The sequence below is a fragment of the Polyodon spathula genome, chromosome 5, assembly GCF_017654505.1.
Source record: "Polyodon spathula isolate WHYD16114869_AA chromosome 5, ASM1765450v1, whole genome shotgun sequence".
NCBI classification, from domain to species: domain Eukaryota; kingdom Metazoa; phylum Chordata; class Actinopteri; order Acipenseriformes; family Polyodontidae; genus Polyodon; species Polyodon spathula.
In genome coordinates, this window is record NC_054538.1 from 49,513,146 (window position 1) to 49,534,561 (window position 21,416).

Genomic DNA, 21,416 nt, shown 5'->3' on the forward strand with positions numbered 1-21,416 from the left:
AGGTATGTTTAGCTGACTGTCCAGCTGTAACCAGTATGCAATCACATTAAATGATTTCACTGGGTAATTATGAAAAATTATTATTATTATTATTATTATTATTATTATTATTATTATTATTATCACCACAGCAATTCTTTAAGATTTTTTTCCCTCAGCATTTTTTGAGTACTTGATAACAGCAAAACTACTTCAATTATCGCCAAACAGGAAACAGCACTGATATTTGCCAGTATATACTTGACGTTTAAAAACAAATTCCAATTCTAATAGCAAATTTACTATAGGAATTGTTTTGTGAAAATACTAACACCAAACGAATGCAGATTTTTAAAAAACTGAATCTTACATTTGCAGCAGTACCATTTACAAAAACGGACGACTTGGTAACAATTTACTGCAGCCCCAACATACTCAGTAAATGAGTAGTAAAGGAAATGAGAGAAGAAAGCAAGAGTGATATGTAGAGGTATGGGGAAGAAGGAAAGAAAGGGAAGTGAACCAACAGAACAAATGAAGTGATGAAGTTCAAGTAGTAAAAAATTTTGTGAAATAAAACTTTTTGATAAAAGCCACAAATAGAGAGCACGGAAAGGCTGGAAAAGGTTGAACTTTGAACCTATCTATTAAATAATGTGCTATATTCTTCCAGGTTTATTTTTTTATATAACAGGAGAAACCTTTACAACATGTGGAAACTGAGAGGATTACATATTGAACAATAATGTTTTGTGCTGTGAGTTAGTGATCGATTTGATCAACCCCTAAAGCAGGTGGTTCATGAATACACCAGTGTAGTAAAATGCTCAAATAAAATTCAAGGAGGTTTAAAACCAGCAGGGTTCAATTTTGTATCAGCCCCTTGTGCAAGTACAATTTTACAAGACTTTGTTGCTTTAGTGAAATGACCAACAACATTTAAAGCAATGTAATAGCTGGTGGGGTACATACAGCACCAGCTGTAGAAGAAAAACAAGTTGACAAATTAAACTCAGCACTCAAATATTTTAATAGGAAAACAGAGAGGGCTGAGCTCTTACATCATGCAGTTTTATGTTACTCTTTTTTTTTTTTTAATAACTTGGTATCATCAACGGCTCATGCAGCAGGTCTTGTTCTAATTATAACTGCTTTTCCTCCACTACTACTGTATATAAATTAAATATTAAAACAGATTCAAGAGTAAAGACTATGTTGTTTACTGATACATCATGCATTTCATTTCTTGAATTATAATTACATTTCCGTAAATACATTTCAGGAAAAATACAGAAATATTCCTTGGTACCCAATATGATTATTATTTTTTAATTATTAAATAAGGCACAACATGATGTTGACAGACAACTTGAATGTGCTGGCAGATAGAGGTCCTTTCTACTTTGTGGATATTCAGTTGACCCATTCTGTATGAAGGTCACATAAACAGGCACTCATTATCTGGATGAACATGGATGCTGTGTTTAAACCTCTCTGCAAGGCAACATGCTGGGACAAATGCTATTATTTCCACTCCCATCAATACAAATATAATTTTGGGTTGTTTCTAATTGTTTTAGAAACAATCTGTTACTGTATGTGAAAATCTTAAAAATGAATTTGTCGCTTATGTTTACATATTAATCTAATGGGAGGTAGGTAGCTAAATATTGTAACTACGATTAGGAAATATAAGTGCAGTTACAATACTTAGCAAGATCTTCTTATACTGTAGGTACGTGAGGCTGCAATGTCAGTTGCAGTAGTTTTGAAAATTCTCTGCTTTTTTTCTCTGTGAAACTTTTACTGCTAAACTACAAAGGTGAAGCACTGATTGCTGCAGTACACCATTACTTCAGTAAAGTTGTCTGTCTACCGAGTGAAAGGGGAGATGGCTGTCTGGCTCCTAGTCATATGATGTAGCGGGTCTATTTTCCTCAGTCCAGCCGTTTCACCATGTAGGGCCCTTCCAATTCATAGCCAATTTTTCTGTAGTAGTTCCTGGTACCAACACCTTAAAAAAAGAAAAAAGCTTTTTTATTATACAGAACATCTTCCAAAATGTATTAAAACATCACATCAATAAAATGAGAACAACTGTTGCCCCTTTTAACCCACGGAGAATCACTGGTGATTTAATCCTGACACGCTGGGCCATTCTAATTTTGGTGCCTAGGCACCAATGATGCAATCTCTCTTCCAGAATATCTCACGGCAATAATAAGCCGTGGGGCAATCAAATTAGTCTTTCTGAGCTTTGTCATTGAATAAGGCTAGGCATCAGGAACAAAAAATGTGTATCCCCACATGCCAATATTGATGATACACTTCAAAAACATCATATAGAGGAAACACGTCCACCACCGCATATTTTAAAGTAGAACAGGGCAATATCGAAAGGCTTGACTGTAGATATACTAAATTCTGTAACCTTTTTCCAATCATATTGCTTTAGTTCCTGACATTAACACCACTCCAGGGATTTTGTCTGCCACACCATGGGAGGCCCTAAAGGCGTACCATGATGGCAAAATTATTTCCTACAGTGCTAAAATAACAAAGCAGCATACCTGTCACATCACCGAGTTATCTGACCTTATTCTGCAATATGCTGTTTCCCCAACTTTCGATCTTTACAAAAAGCTATTGGCTCTGTTCTCACTGCTTAGCGCCCTCACAGGTTGGGAGGGAGATTTACAACCAAGAATCATTGTATTTCTGTCACACTGTGTTATTATTTGGGACTGCAACCCGTGCTTTAGAACAGTGTAATACACATTGCTGTGTATTGCCTGGGATTATTATTTGTGGTCACCAGACCAGAATTAAAAATAAACACAATTGTACCTGTATTATCGTTGTCTGTCTTTTCATTGCTCGCCGCATCACTCCTGCACACTGCAAACCACTTTGCCAGTTTCCTAAAAAATGTAGTTCTCAATTCTCTCCCTTAAGTTCTATGTTTGCTGAATCTTTCTCTAATTCAGTGTTACCTTTATTACACTGTATAAATCGTCAATACCGCTACTTCTAAAGGAAACTAAGGACCAGCATGACTATAGCTCTTATCACCCCATTTTCCTCTTTAATGCAGATGTTAAAGCACTTGCCAAGGCGCTAGCTCAACGCATCGAATTGGTTCTCCCCTCCATAATCTCTTTAGACCAAGCAGGCTTTGTTCAGGGTAGACAGTCATTCTTTAACCTTAGACATCTCTTTAATATGTATTTCCCCTCAGACTCACCTGTGCCTGACATCCTTCTCTCTCTCAATGCAGAGAAGGCTGTCAATCGTGTTGAGTGGGATTATCTTTTTATGGCCTTACAGAAATGTGGTTTTGGTCCTAATATGATTAATTGGATAAAACTATTGTATGCATCTCCTCTTGCCTCAATAAGTGCCAATCACACACATCCAGAATATTTTCCTCTGAACCATGAACTAGGCAGGGGTGCCCCCTCTCTCCATTTTTATTTGCCATTGCAATTGAACCTGTCTATTGCACTGCGCAGCAACCATGGCATACAGGGAGTGGTCAGAGAGAAGTGGCACAGAAGGTCTCATTATATGCTGATGACCTTCTTTTGTACATTTCTGATCCTCCCTCCCACAGGCACTTTCAACCCTAGAATTATTTGGCACATTCTGTGGCTATAAAATTAATTTACACAAAACCGAACCTTTCCCTAGCAAGTTGGCTGCTAGAAAGTAGAACTTTAATTTTCCTTTTAAAATCACCCATAAGTTTAGCTACCTTGGGATAACTTTCCAGCTCTATTACTGGTCTGCTAGGATCCACAGTGTTTTGCATTGGTTACAACCAGGTTCCAATCCGGACACTTGAGTGGCTGCACATATTGTAAAGCGTCCTCCCTATCTGCTCTTTTAGTCTAAATTGAGTATCTCAATTTTTTCCCTTTCAGTGCAAGACTCCACTTATTGCATTTGCCACAATAATGGCATTTCTATTCTTAAAGACTCATATTTATGATAAGTTTGCCTCATTTGAACAGCTGTCACAAAACATTGAGCTGAAATCGTTCATTCACGTTACGATATAGTTCACAAGTCAAGCTACAAATATAGCATTTTTTTGTTCCATATTAGCTTTTGTTACTAAATGCAGCAAACCTCTCCAAAAAAATATGGAAATAGGTATATTCATATATCCCTGGCAACACTGTAACACGTTTTACATTGTTAAAAAATTAAAAGTACTAAAATTGTGGTTTTCATGTTTTTTTATTTTTATTTAGTCTTTCCAGCTGAGTTAGGAATATCTAATGCAGTGTGCCACTATTACGCAGATCAAAAAGGCTGGGACAGCCAGAGTACTTTTTTTTTTTTCTCCTGACCAGTGAAGCAGTAGAATGAGCACAGATCAGAAAGAAGTGTATTTACATGAATGCTAGATGTAAAAACTATTTTTAAATAATGCTGGATAAATTATATATCATGTGGTTAAATCTCTTTGTTGTGATGCTTAGTAATACATATTGTAGTAACACAATGTGGAATTGTGTAGAAATGAGTTTTTGCATAAATTGCGTAACCGAATTTTGGGAGTTGTTTGCGGACCACCTGGAGTTTACTCACAGATCACAGGTTGGGAACCACTGCATTACATCACTGGAAACAGCTACTTAAGGTCTCTCTATGGATACATTTGGTTTTCATCTCTGATTTAAGGTTGCCAAACTACAAGTGCTAAAGCACGAAGTGGTCATCTATCCCGTGGTCATCATCCCTTATCTGGTCATTCTACTTAGGCAGGAAAGGGTAAATATACTAGATACTATATTCACAGCTGTTTCATAGACACTGATTAGTACACATTTCCCCTGATGATCTAGCTCCCCCGCTTTGGCCCAGCTTGGATTCCTGGTCAGGAACTTCTTTTAACTGGATGAGAATTGATGGGTCGATTGGCCACCTCTTGTTTGTAAAATGTTTTATATTCTTCTGACAAGATGAAGTCAATCCAACATTAGTTTATGTCTGTGATACTAGGCTCTTAAGTGGTAACAATCTTTGCAGTTAACATTGTAGAGACTCATTTTTGGAGAATAAATGATGAATAAATGCTCCACCTCAGAACGTTTGTTCAATAACATATTTAGCTCTTCAGTTCACTTAGAAGAGTGGGCTAAAATAGGTAAATCAGTCAAAATACTTGTTAGAGGGCAGTATATTTAAAACACCTTGTCCTTATATTTATTTTACATTATATTATATTAACGTACTTGCCCCATCAACCACCACCTACCTGGTAATATTCTTTCTAATAAACTGCCTATTCTGTTGAAACATATTTATTCCCCTGCATTTATGAAACCCATTTAGAAATGCAAGCTCACTCTGAAAGAAAAATATCTTTCTCTTTAATAAAGTAATAATGGACGTGTAAATTAAAATATGCAGGCCAACAGAAATGGAATTTGATTGGCTGCATGTCTTCAGAACCAGCAGGGCTGGGAGAGTGATGCTGTTTCCTGCGTCAGTGAGCAGTTCTACATTGTTCCGAGTGAAAAAATCCTTTACCACCCCATTAATTTAAAGAGTCAGAACATCATCTGTCCCCTCTTATCTCTAATTAGGGGCAGGTGCAGCAGGGCTCCCAGGGAAGGAGAGGAGAATGGAGCGTGGTGGTGTGGGGGAGGGGGACTGCTTCGGTATTAGACTTTGACACCAGCCGCTTCGCTTAAATGTGCCAAGACAGAATTACTAGAATTATCTTCATTTTCCCAAATGTTTGAAATTGGTTTTCTTGGCTTGTAATGTAAAAAAGAAAGGTAACAAGAAGTCTGTTGACTGTCAGTTGAATAAAATCCCATGCAGGTTAACTCTTACAGCAGGTAGAACTTGAGAACTTACTCACTTATTAATTAACAACTGTTTCATTCTAATACCTTTATATGTCTGCTATAGCTTTGGTTAAAATTAGGTCTGCCATAGTTTATGAACCAAGAGGATCATGAAGGCAGCAAACATCTTTTTAATACAAATAATGTAATGCAACGCTACCAAATTAACTTAAAACTACTCCCCCTGAGTATTTTACTACAGTAGATACAAATAGACAAATATAGTCAGACACATATATTGACAACAGATAGGAAGGCAGTCTGACACATCCACCATGGTCTTCATCACATGCACAAACAGCAACAGCAGAGCCTATAAAATGCAATATTGATTTGCTGTGACTGAACATCCATAATAAAATAATGGGTTGGCCAGCCAAGGGGACCTGTTTCAATATTACACTCTAAATTACAACACTTTACTGACATGTTATTAGGACTGAGAGAGAAATAATTTATTTTAGTTAAAGCCATCACAAGAATGTACTAATCATAGTATATGTATGCTACAAGGCTGCCATCAACTCCATATTTACTCTTAAGGTTTACTCTGTGTCTAGGACTGAGATCCACTCAACTCTCATTATAAATATCTCATCACAACTTATCTGCTATAACAAAATCTCTGATGTAAGGCATTTACTGTCCAATTAGGGTTGATCAATCTATATTAACGATAATTAAATCCTACAATACTGCATTGCTCAAAACAGTAAAAGGATATTCAGAGTTATATTAAGCGTTGTAAATACCCAAATCCTTTATCAAATAGTTTATATATATATTTAGATATATATATATATATATATATATATATATATATATATATATATATATATATATGACACACACACACACAGTACTGTGCAAAAGTTTTAGGCAGGTGTGAAAAAATGCTGTAAAGTAAGAATCAAAAATAGACATGTTAATAGATTATATTTATCAATTAACTAAATGCAAAGTGAGTGAACAGAAGAAAAATTTAAATCAAATCCATATTTGGTGTGACCACCCTTTACCTTCAAAACAGCATCAATTCTTCTAGGTAGACTTGCACAAAGTCAAGAAATTTGTAGGCATATAGTCAGGTGTATGATTAAACAATTATACCAAACAGGTGCTTATGATCATTAATTCAATATCTAGGTTGAAACACAATCACTAACAGAAACAGCGGTGTAGGAGGAATAAAACTGGGTGAGGAACAGCCAAACTCAGCTAACAAGGTGAGGTTGCTGAAGACAGTTTACTGTCAAAAGTCATACACCATGGAAAGACTGAGCACAGCAACGACACAAGGTAGTTATACTGCATCAGCAAGGTTTCTCCCAGGCAGAAATTTCAAGGCAGACAGGGGTTTCCAGATGTGCTGTCCAATCATGCTTACTTCCCTTCGCAATCGGAAGATGTCCAGCAATGCCATCAGCTCAGAATTGGCAGAAAACAGTGGGACCCTGGTGCACCCATCTACTGTCCGGAGAAGTCTGGTCAGAAGTGGCCTTCATGGAAGACTTGCGGCCAAAAAGCCATACCTCCGATGTGGAAACAAGGACAATAGACTCTCAACTATGCACGAAAACACAGGAACTGGGGTGCAGAAAAATGGCAGCAGGTGCTCCGTTTCAAAATTTGAAATATTTGGCTTTAGCAGAAGGCAGTTTGTTCGGAGGGCTGGAGAGCGAGTGTCTGCACGCAACGAATGAGTGTCTGCAGGCAACAGTGAAGCATGCTGGAAGTTCCTTGCAAGTTTGGGGCTGCATTTCTGCAAATGGAGTTGGGGATTTGGTCAGCGAAAGTCATTAAGAACTATCTCCAGCATAAAGAAGAACAAGGAGCGTGTCTGGGATTACATGAAGAGAGAGAAGCAACTGAGGCTGCCTAAATCCACAGAAGAACTGTGGTTAGTTCTCCAAGATGTTTGGGCCTATCTACCTGCCAAATTCCTTCAAAAACTGTGTGCAAGTGTACCTAGAAGAACTGATGCTGTTTTGAAGGCAAAGGGTGGTTGATGTAGATTTTTCTTCTGTTCACTCACTTTGCATTTTGTTAATTGATAAACTATTAACATGTCTACTTTTGAAAGCATTCTTACTTTACAGCATTTTTTCACACCTGCCTAAAACTTTTGCACAGTACTATATATATATATATATATATAGTGCTGGGCTGGGATAAACATCTGATATATCACTACAAATGACAAAATATCACTACAAATGACAAAAATACCTTGCACTTATTCACGATCTCACCAGGATTTACATGACAGTTTTCAAAAAATCCATCCATTATCATTTACCGCTTAATCCTTTACAGGGTCGCGGTGAGCCGAACCCTAACCCGGCAGACACAGGGCGCAAGGCCGGACTGCTCGCCCACACAATGCCATACACGCTTGCCATCTGCCCAGTACAGCTGAAACCGGGATTCATCCGTGAAGAGAACACTTCTCTAGCGTGCTATGGCCATCGAAGGTGAGCATTTGCCCACTGAAGTCGGTTACGACGCTAAACAACAGTCAGGTCAAGACCCTGGCGAGGACGATGAGCACGCAGATGAGCTTCCCTGAGATGGTTTCTGACAGTTTGTGCAGAAATTCTGCGGTTGTGCAAACCCACAGTTTCATCAGCTGTCCAATTGGCTGGTCTCAGACGATCCCGTAGGTGAAGAAGCCGGATGTGGAGGTCCTGGGCTGCCGTGGTTACACATGGTCTGCAGTTGTGAGGCCGGTTGGACATACTGCCAAATTCTCTAAAACAACGTTGGAGGCGGCTTTCCTGCAGTCAGCATGCCAATTGCACGCTCCCTCAAAACTTGAGACATCTGTGGCATTGTGTTGTGTGACAAAACTGCAAATTTTAGAGTGGCCTTTTATTGTCCCCAGCACGAGGTGCACCTATGTAATGATCATGCTGTTTAATCAGCTTATTGATATGCCACACCTGTCAGGTGGATGGATTATCTTGGCAAAGGAGAAATGCTCAATAACAGGGATGTAAACAAATTTGTGCACAAAATTTGAGAGTTTTTTTGTGTGTATGGAAAATTTCTGGGATCATTTATTTCAGCTCATAAAACATGGGACCAACACTTTACATGTTGAGTTTATATTTTTGTTCAGTATAGATAGCTATAACTTCTTGTGTACTTCTTCTACTTAACTAGTGCTTTAACACAAAACATATATAAACACGCATGGCTAACTAATGCCACCGTTTAATAAAACATAACATAATAACAAAGTTTAGAAACGAGAGGAGGCCATTTGGCCCATCTTGCTCGTTTGGCTGTTAGTAGCTTATTGATCCCAGAATCTCAACAAGCAGCTTCTTGAAGGAACCCAGGGTGTCAGCTTCAAAAACATTACTGGGGAGTTGGTTCCAGACGCTCATGATTCTCTGTTTAAAAAAGTGCCTCCTACTTTTTGTTCTGAATGCACCTTTATCTAATATCCATTTGTGATCTCTGGTCCTTGCCTCTTTTTTCAGGTCAAAAAGTCTGTTGGGTTGACATTAATACCTTTTAGAATTTTGAATGCTTGAATCAGGTCGCCGCATAGTCTTTGTTCAAGACTGAACAGATTCAATTCTTTAAGCCTGTCTGCATATGACATACCTTTTAACCCTTTGTGGTCTTATGTCCAGGTCCGACATTACAATTTTCCCTTTCCAGTCCAATGTCGGACCCTGTCAGACATCATCAAAAAGAGGTAAAGCACAGGTCTCTAAACGTTTTTTCTGCAGAAAAAGCCGAGAAAACCTTTCAATGGCGAGGTGAGACCGATAGGAGCTGAATGAAGCTGAAAAAACAAGGGCATATTTGATAGCCCCATGCATTACAGAAGTAACACGGACATAAACAAAGGAGATAGCTTCTTCTGCATCCAGCGCTCAAAGAATATCACAGACATTTCCAGAGCTTTTTGAGATGTTATAGTAATAAAATAATGACTTGGATCACATTATTGAGGAGTATGGTGATAAAACGAGTGATCAGTAGAGGATTTATCAGTATGCACGACTATGAAGAGGTATGTGAAAAACACAGCGAACAAGGGGTGGGGCTTGGCTGGAGATGTAGTTCTGAGCGATTCAGTGCCTTTTGAACCTGTTTTACCTGAAAAAAAAAATTAAACAGCGTGTGTAAAACAAACAGTGCGTGTGAAAATAAATTGGACCTGACACGCCTGACAAGCGCAGAATAAATGGACCGCTAAGGGTTAAACCCAGAATAATTCTCAGGGCTTGAATTTCAGCGCCGGATTGAGGGAATCAAACATTTTCCAAGTTGCTCCCACATATCTGCAACTTTCAGTGCAGGAAAATCCCACAGACATATTTTAAGACACCAACTACTATATTTTACACCCAATTGAAATACCTGAAATGCTACAACAATCTATAAGGAAGTGGGTGTCAGTGACGAAAGCACTATGAGCCGCATTCTGAGTAGTTCTGGTTAAAATAAATAAATAAAATAAAAAGTAATGCTGGATATTTTAAGTGCCATGAGACTGTATTCTCTTGTACGTGATTACCGGCTGCTATCTTTAAGCATTATAGAAACTCAGTACACTGCAGTAAGTAAACAGTTATGAAAATAAAAATATGATATTAAGTCTATCTAGGTATTATTTTGCAAGCGGCAAGTTTAACTGTTAAATGTCAACCCCATTCATTTTGGGGTGCCAGCACATCGAAGGTTACGCACATATTACTCAGGCACTGAAAAAGCCACCTACCTACACATCTTGTTTAAAAGTACAGACTCTGGGCTTTCCAAAAGACATATTCAGTGTGTGTATGCGGTACTCCTAGCCAGAACTACGACTGCCTCAAGTTAAGCCACTCATCATGTGACAGAGTTCACAGCTTAGGTTCTGTTTTGAGTCTTTCGCTCCGACATTGTAGCAGCTAGACTGAAAGGAGTGGTATTGTTAGAAAGCTTAGAAGCTCATTCGCGCCCCCCCTCCACTGTTCATTTCAGATTGAGCTTCAATGATGCAGTGTTTTTTTTAGCCATCTATTTGATACACAAACACAGACGTGCTCAAATTTGTTGGTACCCCTCCACAAAAAACGAAGAATGCACAAGTGTTTCTGAAATAACTTGAAACTGACAAAAGTAATTGGCATCCACCATTGTTTATTCCATATTTAATAGAAATCAGACTTTGCTTTTGATTTTTTGTTCAACATAATATTGTAAATAATAAAACAAATGAAAATGGCATGGACAAAAATGATGGGACCGCTAACCTAATATTTTGTTGCACAACCTTTAGAGGCAATCACTGCAAAAAATAAAATGTTTTCTGTAGCTCTCAATGAGACTTCTGCACCTGTTAACAGGTAGTTTGGCCCACTCTTCCTGAGCAAACTGCTCCAGCTGTCTCAGGTTTGATGGGTGCCTTCTCCAGACTGCACGTTTCAGCTCTTTCCACAGATGTTTGATAGGACTCAGATCAGGACTCATAGAAGGCCACTTCAGAATAGTCAAATGTTTTGTTCTCATCCATTCTTGGGTGCTTTTAGCTGTGTGTTTTGGGTCATTATCCTGTTGGATGACCCATGACCTGCGACTGAGACAGAGCTTTCTGACACTGGGCAGTATGTTTTGCTCCAGAATGCCTTGATAGTCTTGAGATTTCATTGTGCCCTGCACAGATTCAAGGCACCCTGTGCCAGGTGCAGCAAAGCAGCCCCAAAACATAACCGAGCCTCCTCTATGTTTCACTGTAGGTATGGCGTTCTTTTCTTTGAAAGCTTCATTTCTTCATCTGTGAACACAGAGTTGATGTGACTTGCCAAAAAGCTCCAGTTTTGACTCATCTGTCCAAAGGACATTCTCCCAGAAGGATAGTGGCTTGTCAATATACATTTTAGCAAATTCCAGTCTGCCTTTTTTATGTTTTTCTTTCAAAAGTGTAGTCCTCCTGGGTCTTCTTCCATGGAGCTCACTTTCGTTCAAAAAGCGACGGATGGTGCGATCAGAAACTGACGTACCTTCACCTTGGAGTTCAGGTTGTATCTCTTTGGCAGTTATCCTTGGTACTTTTTCTACCATTCACACTATCCTTCTGTTCAATCTGGGGTCGATTTTCCTCTTGCGGCCGCACCCAGGGAGGTTGCCTACAGTTCCATGGACCTTAAACTTCTTAATAATATTTGCTACTGTTGTCGCAGGAACATGAAGCTGCTTGGAGAGGGTCTAGTAGCCTTTACCTTTACCATGCTTGTCTATTATTTTCTTTCTGATCTCCTCAGACAACTCTCTCCTTTGCTTTCTCTGGTCCATGTTCAGTGTGGTGCACACAATGATACCAAACAGCACAGTGACTACTTTTCTCCATTTAAATAGGCTGAATGACTGATTACAAGATTAGAGACATGTGTGATACTAATTAAAGAAACTAATTAGTTTGAAATATCACTATAATCCAATTATTTATTATCTTTTCTAAGGGGTACCAACAAATGTGTCCAGGCCATTTTAGAATATCTTTGTAGAATAAGCAATAATTCATCTCTTTTCACAGCTTCTTTGCTTTATTCTATGACATACCAAAGGCATGCAAGTATACATGATAAAACAGCGTTTAATTTCATCACTTTTCAGGAGGAATGAAGCATTATTTCAATGAGCTGTAAGGGTACCAACAAATTTTAGCACGTCTGTGTGTGTGTGTGTGTGTGTGTGTGTGTGTATATATATATATATATATATATATATATATATATATATATATATATATATATATATAAGAAACCATAACCAATCTACTTGGAGAAAAGATCCTCAAGGAGGTTCAGAAGCATTTAAACTAGAAAGGGGGGGAGAAAACAACAAAAAAACAGAAGGGAGACCACATCAAAACAAGGGCAACAACTCGGGTAAGACAGCCATTAAATGTATTTACTGTATAGGAAAGACAGGCAGGACAGAAGAGGAGGAGGGGTAGCGCTATACATAAGAAACAGTCTTGAAGCCCAGGTGTTAAATCTGGATGAAGAAAAACACCACCAAATCAATATGGGTCAGAATAAAAATTCAAAGGGCATAATAGGCGCATGCTATAGACTGCCAAATTTGAAATTGTAAACCTTAGCTTTAGTCATTACTTTTGGGGTTTTAAAAAGCACTTCAAATGAGACAGTGTTGTGGTCTGAGTTTGTCAATGGTTCTCTGACCTCTGTTTTAGTTATTCTGTCTAAATCAAGGCATGCCTCCCCTCGAGTCAGTGCCTTGACAAATTGCGTTAGGAAGCAGTCATATGTAAAATGTTGAAATCCCCCATTAATATGGCTTTTCCTTTGCTGCACGCATTCTTATGCCATTGTATAACAGATTATTATTTGCTCAGTGTCTGAATTTGGCAGTCTATAGTATGCCCCTATTTATTATACCCTTTGAACTTGTGTCCATTATTCTGACCCATATTGATTGTGTTGTTTATTTCTTCCAGATTGAACACCTGGGCTTCAAGACTATTTTTGATTTGAATAGCGCTACCCCTCCGCCTCTTCTGTGCTGCCTGTCTTTCCTATACAGTATATACCCACTAACATTATACTCATCTACATCACTCTCAGATAACCACGTTTCTGCAACATCTATCACATCGTAGTTACTTGTTAGTGCAGTAGCTTGAAGTTCTACCATTTTGTTTCTGAGAATTCTAGCATTTAGATAAATACATTTAATGTCTCTCTTACCTAAGTTGTTGTCTTTGTTTTGATGCAGTCTCCCTTCTGTTTTTTTAGATTTCTCCCCACTTCATTTCTAGTTTAAATGCTTCTGATCCTCCTTGAGGATCCTTTCTGAGAAGAGTGGTTCTTTTTTTATTTAAGTGGAGTCCGTCCCGCCTATATAGATAGTCCTTGTTGTAGAATGTGGACCAACGTCCAAGGAAGGTGAAACTTTCCTGTGTGCACCACAATTTCAGCCACCCATTTAGATGATTTACATAATTTTAGCCACCTCATAAAAGTTTAAGCCACCCCAGGAACGTTACTATTCACATTGTACATAGGAACAATGACTTGAAAATCAGCTTTAAAAAGTTTTAGCCACCCCAGAAATGTTACTGAAATAATAAACACAGCAATAACAATAGGCTTCCACAGCCTTCGACTTGGAAGCCTAATAACATCAAAAATCTGGTACCTGGAGTGCACATTCATTTTTCAATCTGGAGTTGAAGAGGTTAAAATATTTCTTCCTAATTGATACTTAATTTATTAATTTGGTAATTGGACAGTTTTTGATCTTTTGTTCTGCTTAGTTCAAATAGTTAAAATGTTTCTCTCATATTTAACAACAGTTAAATGACAGAAATACAAAAGCTGAGTTTACATGCAATATCTTTGTGATTGATGGGGGATTTACCAAAGTGATGATGAAATTGCTGTTGTTCCTGAACCTGAAACCGCAATACTGTGTGTAATACTGTAAATAACCAATTGTTGAAATGACTGTTGCATAATCAAATGGTATTCACTTTCTGTTGAAATCTTTGTTTTCATTGACGAATCAAGTTTTCTGTGGATTTGTAGCACACACTACGGATTTGTTAATCAACAATATATCGGTCCTGCACACCCAGTCTCTTCAAAGAGCCACTTTCTTAGAAAAATCAATCAAAAGATGAAATGGTGACATCTCAGAAAATGTTGTAAACCTTGGGTATTACACTTTTAGGTTATTCCTCAACATAGAGCGAAGATATACAGGACATTTTGTAAAGCTGTGCTGCTGGTTACGTGATTAGCTTAATAGTATACTGCTCGCACACACAGGTTGTTTGGGTTCTATGTTTTACATGAACCTGGTTTTCAGTGTTACCAGCTGAGACATCAGCAGCCTCTCAGATTTTCTATAACCCATCAGCCTGTACCTGAATGCTCTGTAGCAATTGGCAGAGGGAGATGGAAGGCTGCATGCTACAGTCCAAAGGCTAATTGAGGTCAGGAGTATAATGGGAAGCCTGGCAGCCTGTTCAGACAGACTTTCACTTAACCCTTTCCAGTCCATTTATTCAGCGCCTGCCAGGCATGTCAGGTCCAATTTATTTTCACACGCGGTGTTTATTTTACATGCACTGTTTAAAATATTCATTTGTTTATTTGGCTCCTATTGGTCTCACTCGGCCATTGACTGGATTTCTCTGCTTTTTCCGGAGAAAAATCGACTACAGACCTGTGCTTTACTTCTTTTCGATGATGTCGGACAGGGTCTGACATTGGACTGGAAAGGGATAAGGAAAGCGCACTGTCAAAACTATAAATGTCTTGTTTCAAATTCTGGTGAAGCAGTTTCCAAGATAAAGTCTTCAGTCATGCAAGAGTGATAATGCAGTTACCAAACATTACATTGTTTAGTGATCAGGTGTTAAAATACCATCAATATCAAGTTACAAATAGATGAGTGATGAGCAGTTAAACAATTCTAAAACAATGCAACTGTTAGCTGAGATACCTCCAGTTGCAGTGTAGTGGTGGGGAGGTGCTTTTTCATGATGGACCGATGTTAATGGTTTTCTCAGGTTGCCACCCCCCCTCCATCCCCCACCTCCAGTCACAAACATTGGCCTCAGATAGACTGTATTCTTCATACATTTGTAATTCCTTTCTTGCAGTTTCACCTGTATCACATCTTATGTAACTAGTCAAATGGACAAATATATCTGTACATATTTTTCTTTTGTTTTATAAAACAAGAAAAAAACAATACAATTAATCTAATACCCTTCCCACTGTACCTGAGATTACTGCAATTTTGCTAGATCCATGCTCTTCTTGCGCAATTCTTTCTGCCTCTTCCATCAGTAGCATTCCGAATCCCTGGGAATGGACAAAATATCATATTAACAGTGTTTACTGTAATCAAAACTCAAACTTGGATGCAGGAAATGGCAAGTACTGATATTTGATTCTATAGCAGGCTGCACAAAACCTGAACACATTGCTACAAGACTTAATGTGTAGTCAGTCATATAGTTATATCTTCCAGCTTTCTCACAGTTAACCCCTTTACAGTCTCCATCAGCGATGTTTGATTCCTCTATTGGTCTCTGGGTAGCCACCATCTACCATATTTTTTCACACTATGCGTCCCTTCTCAGCTGTAATTCCATCATTAAACTGCACCAAACTTTGTACAGAGGCAGTCAAGCCCTTTGTGAACCTGCCAGACTTGTCTCTGTTCACTTACACAGCTTGATGACAGGCTATTTGCTTTGACGATAGTGGCTTTGACTGGTGTTGCAGCGGTCACTCTCTCATAGACTCACACTCTCAACAAGTAATGTACAGTAAGGAGGAGGAGAGGCTATGAATGATTAATATGCATTCTTTGTACTTCTAAATCTTTATTGTGGACAAACATACAATGGAATACTGTAATCAAATGTAAAAAATTGATTGTTTTAAAAAATATATATACATATTAAACTTTATTCCTGTATACATGTAGATCTGTATTATAATAACTATACAATGTTTTTACTGAATGGTTAGGAAGTAGGGGTGACACTATTGTTTTATATTTAAGCTAATTCTTATATGTATTGAATTCATTCATTAAGGTTTGCATTGCTATGCAGCCTGTTGACATTTCCATTGCAGATTTTTTTACTATTTTACCATGTGCCGAAGTTGGTTACATTGAGTATAATTAACTACAGATTCAATAATTAATGTTAAATTGTGAAAAAAAAAGTTTATTAAAATATGTTCTACTAAAGTTAGAACATAATAAAAGAAAATAAAAAACGTATGTCAATTTCTTCACTATTTTGTGATCTTACAAAAAATACATGATTTGTTAGGATAGAATTGTAGTAGTGTGTTCTGGCAAAGGCGAAAGGCCTTTATTATAAATATATATATATATATATATATTATATATATATATTATATATAGATATCCTATATATATATAATATATATATATATATAGAAATATATAAAAAATTAATTACACTCAGAAAATGTTTGTATAGCACTTTAAGACAATGTGGTAAAATGCATGGCCCTTGGCTGTAAAAGGGTTAGGATACATTTTTGAGAGCAACGGAGAACATGAACTGCAGAAAAATTACACATTTGAACTACCCTAAAACATCTCTGAACCAAAGATTACATCCAATTTAAAACATGAATTTTGGTATCAGTACCACTCACACAACATTCTACAGACAGGGGCGGAAGTGGGGGCAGGAGCGGTGAAAGAAACGGAGATCCTCGTAATCCCCTGCAGACGAGGCAGGACAAGTCATATCTAATAATTCTAATGTTCACAGTAGCACTTTTATACCAGCATCGCTGTGGAACTGTACCGAAACATCTGTCCAGACTATTGTTCTTATCAGTGTCTTACCAATATAACTGCATCGGTACGAAACTAAAAAAAGAGCAGGTTTGATACCGGTACTGTTTCGATACGACTCGGAACAGCTTAAGTATGCACAGGTAAACCGACACGGCATCGATACAGTAAAGTCAATATTCTGAAGCACGCGCATGTCTTAAATACTTTAAACAGCTTTACATTTTACGGTGAGCTGCAGTACCATATCATGGCTACACCAAAGAATGCCAAAATACGTGATAAAATAATCTCTTAAAAATTAGTGATGACAACTATGAGGTAAAGAGTACTGCAGAGCAGTGCCGCTCTAAAATAAAATTTGTTGTGAGGGAATATCAAAAAGCAACAACAACAACAAAAAAAAAACATGCATTCCCGAAGCTGTGATGCAAGCCCATTGTCTTTACAACTTCATGCTTTTAAAGATGGCTAATTGTTTTCGTCTTTTTGTTTGTCTCATCCTTTCGTGTTCTGCTCATCTCTTAATGATTGAACACCAAAAGAAGAATACTGTACATGGACAGAGTGGCAAAACATGCTGTATTACATAACAGCGGATCCATTTCTAACAGATGTGACAGCGGTCGTCATGGAAAACAGTTCAGAACTTGAACACTGCCATTCCACGGAGGGGAAAGTGGATTTTTGCCATAGCGTTATTGTTTCTGTCTGACTGAGAAACCTGTTTTTACATTTCAAAACATAAAGAATGGCCTATGATTATGTGGATATAATTAGGGCTGTTTCTATTCTTATTTCAAAAACAGCATAAATATTATTATTGTTGCACATTAAAAGACGTAACTTACACTTGATCACAGTGTGCTTGCAAGAATAAGTGGAAAACCCGTTTGTCACTGTTGTTCCATAATTAAGGCATATACAACAATGTTTTTTCCCCACTTATTGCAAGTAAAACTAGATATGTACTGTGTCCCACATTTTATATTTTAAAACCTACATACTCTATGAAAATCTACCTGGGAAACTGAAGTCATACAAAAAGATTATTGTAAAATTGTAGAACTTTGCATTTTTTTTCTAAAGACCTTGAAATAAAAAAAATGATTGAATATCTCGAAACTGTTTGGAATAGACATTACTGTTCTTCGTCTGAACGACTTATTTAATTGCTACATTCCAGCTAGCCGCTCGCCACAAGCAAAACGTTTTCCTTTATAGCTCAATTATTTTTACAGAAGTTCGCCACGGTGGCGAAGGATTTGAAAAATGTACTTGTGTGAAACTGCCAGCACACTCTGCGTGTGCTGGTAGATGAATCAATACAGACTGTTTAGTTTGATTTCATTTTGCCCAATGAAAGCTTTTTAGCTTGATCACATAACATATCATCACATAACAAACGTTGCGGGTGGACAGAGGTTCTAATTAGAAACAGTCGGCGGACAGCGCTGCTTGTAAAAAACAAAAACATAAAACAAAAAAAAAACATATGGCATCCAAATGTTATAAAACAAATTGTACAGACCAATTAGCAGAATCATGTTCCAAAAGATCTTGTCACCCATGTGCACACAACTAAAATATGACCGTGATAATGGGGAGGTGAAGTTTCAAATATACCCTCTGGTCCCTAAAGAACATTTTCACTGACCAGAAATACGCAGCTTCAGGTTTTTTTGGGTTTTTTCCATTGTTTGCTATCTCTTTAAAATGTGTTGAAATATATTTTGGAAATAGTAACAGAGTGGATTAGAAAGAGGAATAATTTAATGAAATAGTAAACACATTTATTATTTTAAAAATAATCTTTTAATCAAACAGTAATCTCACTATGATTTATTGACTTTTAATGTCACAATCGGTGCAATATTACTGTCAATACAGGTGAAAGAACACGGTAAACAAAGTTTAGTTTTTTTAAACACAGTAGTGGCTGTACATTCCTACTAATACTATTAATCACATTGGTACAATCTTGTGTAACTAGAGCTGCGGTTGGTCAGGGAAGCATTAATATTAACATACATTAATAGTACCGTCTACTGGCACAATTTTGCTTTACCGGGCAATTTGCAAATAACTGTTAGTTGTTGTCCTGGCTTCATATTATATGGTACGAATGAAGGATATTTACAAGTTATACATGTTTAAGTAAATATTTGCTTTTACTCTATTCTGCACAATAAAAATTGTATTATTTATTTATTTTGTACTACAGATAACCAACACCCAAGAAAAAAATGAAATCGAAATAAATGAAATATGGACGTTTCAGAAAATAAATACTTTGTTCTCAATGCTAATTAAGTTTGTACAACAACCAAAATGGCTGCCTTGTTTGTTTAAATGGACAACAAAGTGGAATTTCTCATAACCAGCACCTTGACATTTATCGCATAGCCCACACTTTTCATCAAACAGAATGTTGGTTATGAGAAGTTAGTGTCGGTTATGATTTTGCTGGAAGAACTAATAGTTGCTACAAATAAAGAAGCAGCAATTATGTGTATCCACCCCTTTAATATACACAATTAGTTTAAAATTAGGAAACAACTAAAAAAAAAAAAAAAAAACTCTGAAAAAGCAGCTGTTATTCTTGTGGATTTTTCCCAAAAACTACAATTCTAAATCAAACAGTCAGGTTCAAGGTGCACATTTTGGCACATCACACAAACAGGTTTCATGTCATACAATGGTAGTCTATGTAGAAGATAAGCTGTTTAAGAAATGCTTTTGCACAGTGTCTGAAGATCTTCGGCATTGTGAAGTGACCACCTGGGCTCATATGACACCAGTTTTAACATGGTTGAAGAAAGATTTCCTATGGTGAAAACTCTACATTTCTGGAGTGATGGACCAACTACTCAATACAGGAACAAAGGCAACTTTTACTTGCTTTCGACTTTCGAAGGCAGCCCATGGAAAAGGTTCTCATGATGGTGTTGGAGGCTCAATCAAGTCCACAGCAGATAGAATTGTGTCAGAGAAAGAGGACACTGAAGGCACAAAGGAGCTTTATCAAAAGTTATAAACCACAGAGTTTTGTTGTGCTACTGTAAGATGCCTGAGTTTTGCTCCTGTTATTCACATGTAAACAGTTCAAATGACTCAACAATCAACTGAGTGTCATTGGAAAATGAAGAGGAAGCACACATAATCACACCCATTCAAGAGCTAGCTGATGATCTTGTGGAGCAGTGGTGTGTTGTGAGCTATGATGGAGATGCATATCCTGGAACCATTACAGGAATTGCAACAACTGAAATGGGTGATTGCATCAAAGTCAAATGTATGAACAATTAGGCAAAGACAGATTATACTGGCCAACAATTGGAGATCAGGACAAAATTTATTATGCACTGAAAGATGTCCTAGGTCTAATCAAACCAAACTTTGTGCTACCAGCCCAAAACAGGGCCCGCAATTCAAAACTTGACCAAAAACTTTGTGAGAAAATAAAGTAAATGGTAGGAAAGTAATTACTCAAAGTGAGTTCTCAATTCATTGTATTGCTACCACTGCAAATAAAAACTGAAAGGCAATAAATAAAAGGCCAAGAACATTTTAAAAATATTGAAACCTTCAGGTTTCCTGTGGGTTATTAAAATAAAATAAAATGGTAATCGCATAATCTTGTTTAGTTTTACTTTGTTATGACATTACATTTATAAACACAGGATGTATACAGTTATATTAATTCTTTGTAGGGTCTCGAGTGATCCTTGCTGTCAATTAGCTTAAAGACAGAAAAAACATAATTGCACAGTCTAATTCGCTAGTTCTTTGTGGATGTTAATTTACCTCAAGATACTGTAGGAACAGTTGAACAAACTTTATTCCAACCCTTTAAAAAAAAAAAAAAAAAAAGAGAGAGCTCTTCTGCTCAAGACTTTAAGCTAATTCCGAGATACTTGGCAATTGACAGTTCAACTTAGGTCAGCAAAACTTCAGCATTAGTTAACATGTTAAATAAACAGCATTAATGTACACGAAACATTTAAACAATTTAATAGTTGTTAGTTATGGTAGTTGATAGTTATTTGGTTATACCATAGATGTAATCAAATGGGGAAATGTATGCCATTCCATAGCAGTTTGATGTAGTTCACGTTTTTGTACAAATTCTAGTGATGAAGCAAAAAAGCATTTGATTAAAATATCAGTTGAACTCTATGTCTATGTATGTAAATGGATTACGTAAGCACTAGCCCATAATACATGGAGTCTTATTTGCTTCTC

At 37.2% G+C, this 21,416-nt stretch overlaps 1 protein-coding gene across 1 annotated transcript in view; it reads right to left on the reverse strand.

Annotated features, from left to right (window-relative positions):
- Positions 1–991: 991 nt before the first annotated feature.
- elp3 (elongator acetyltransferase complex subunit 3) overlaps positions 992–21,416 on the reverse strand; it is a 162,900-nt gene continuing 142,475 nt past the window's right edge. Inside the window, exons 14-15 of the mRNA XM_041250697.1 lie at positions 15,604–15,685; positions 992–1,993 (exon numbers count right to left, since the gene is read on the reverse strand). Coding sequence (XP_041106631.1) covers positions 1,917–1,993; positions 15,604–15,685 — 159 coding nt within the window. The 3' untranslated portion in view covers positions 992–1,916. The remainder of the gene's footprint in view (positions 1,994–15,603; positions 15,686–21,416) is intronic.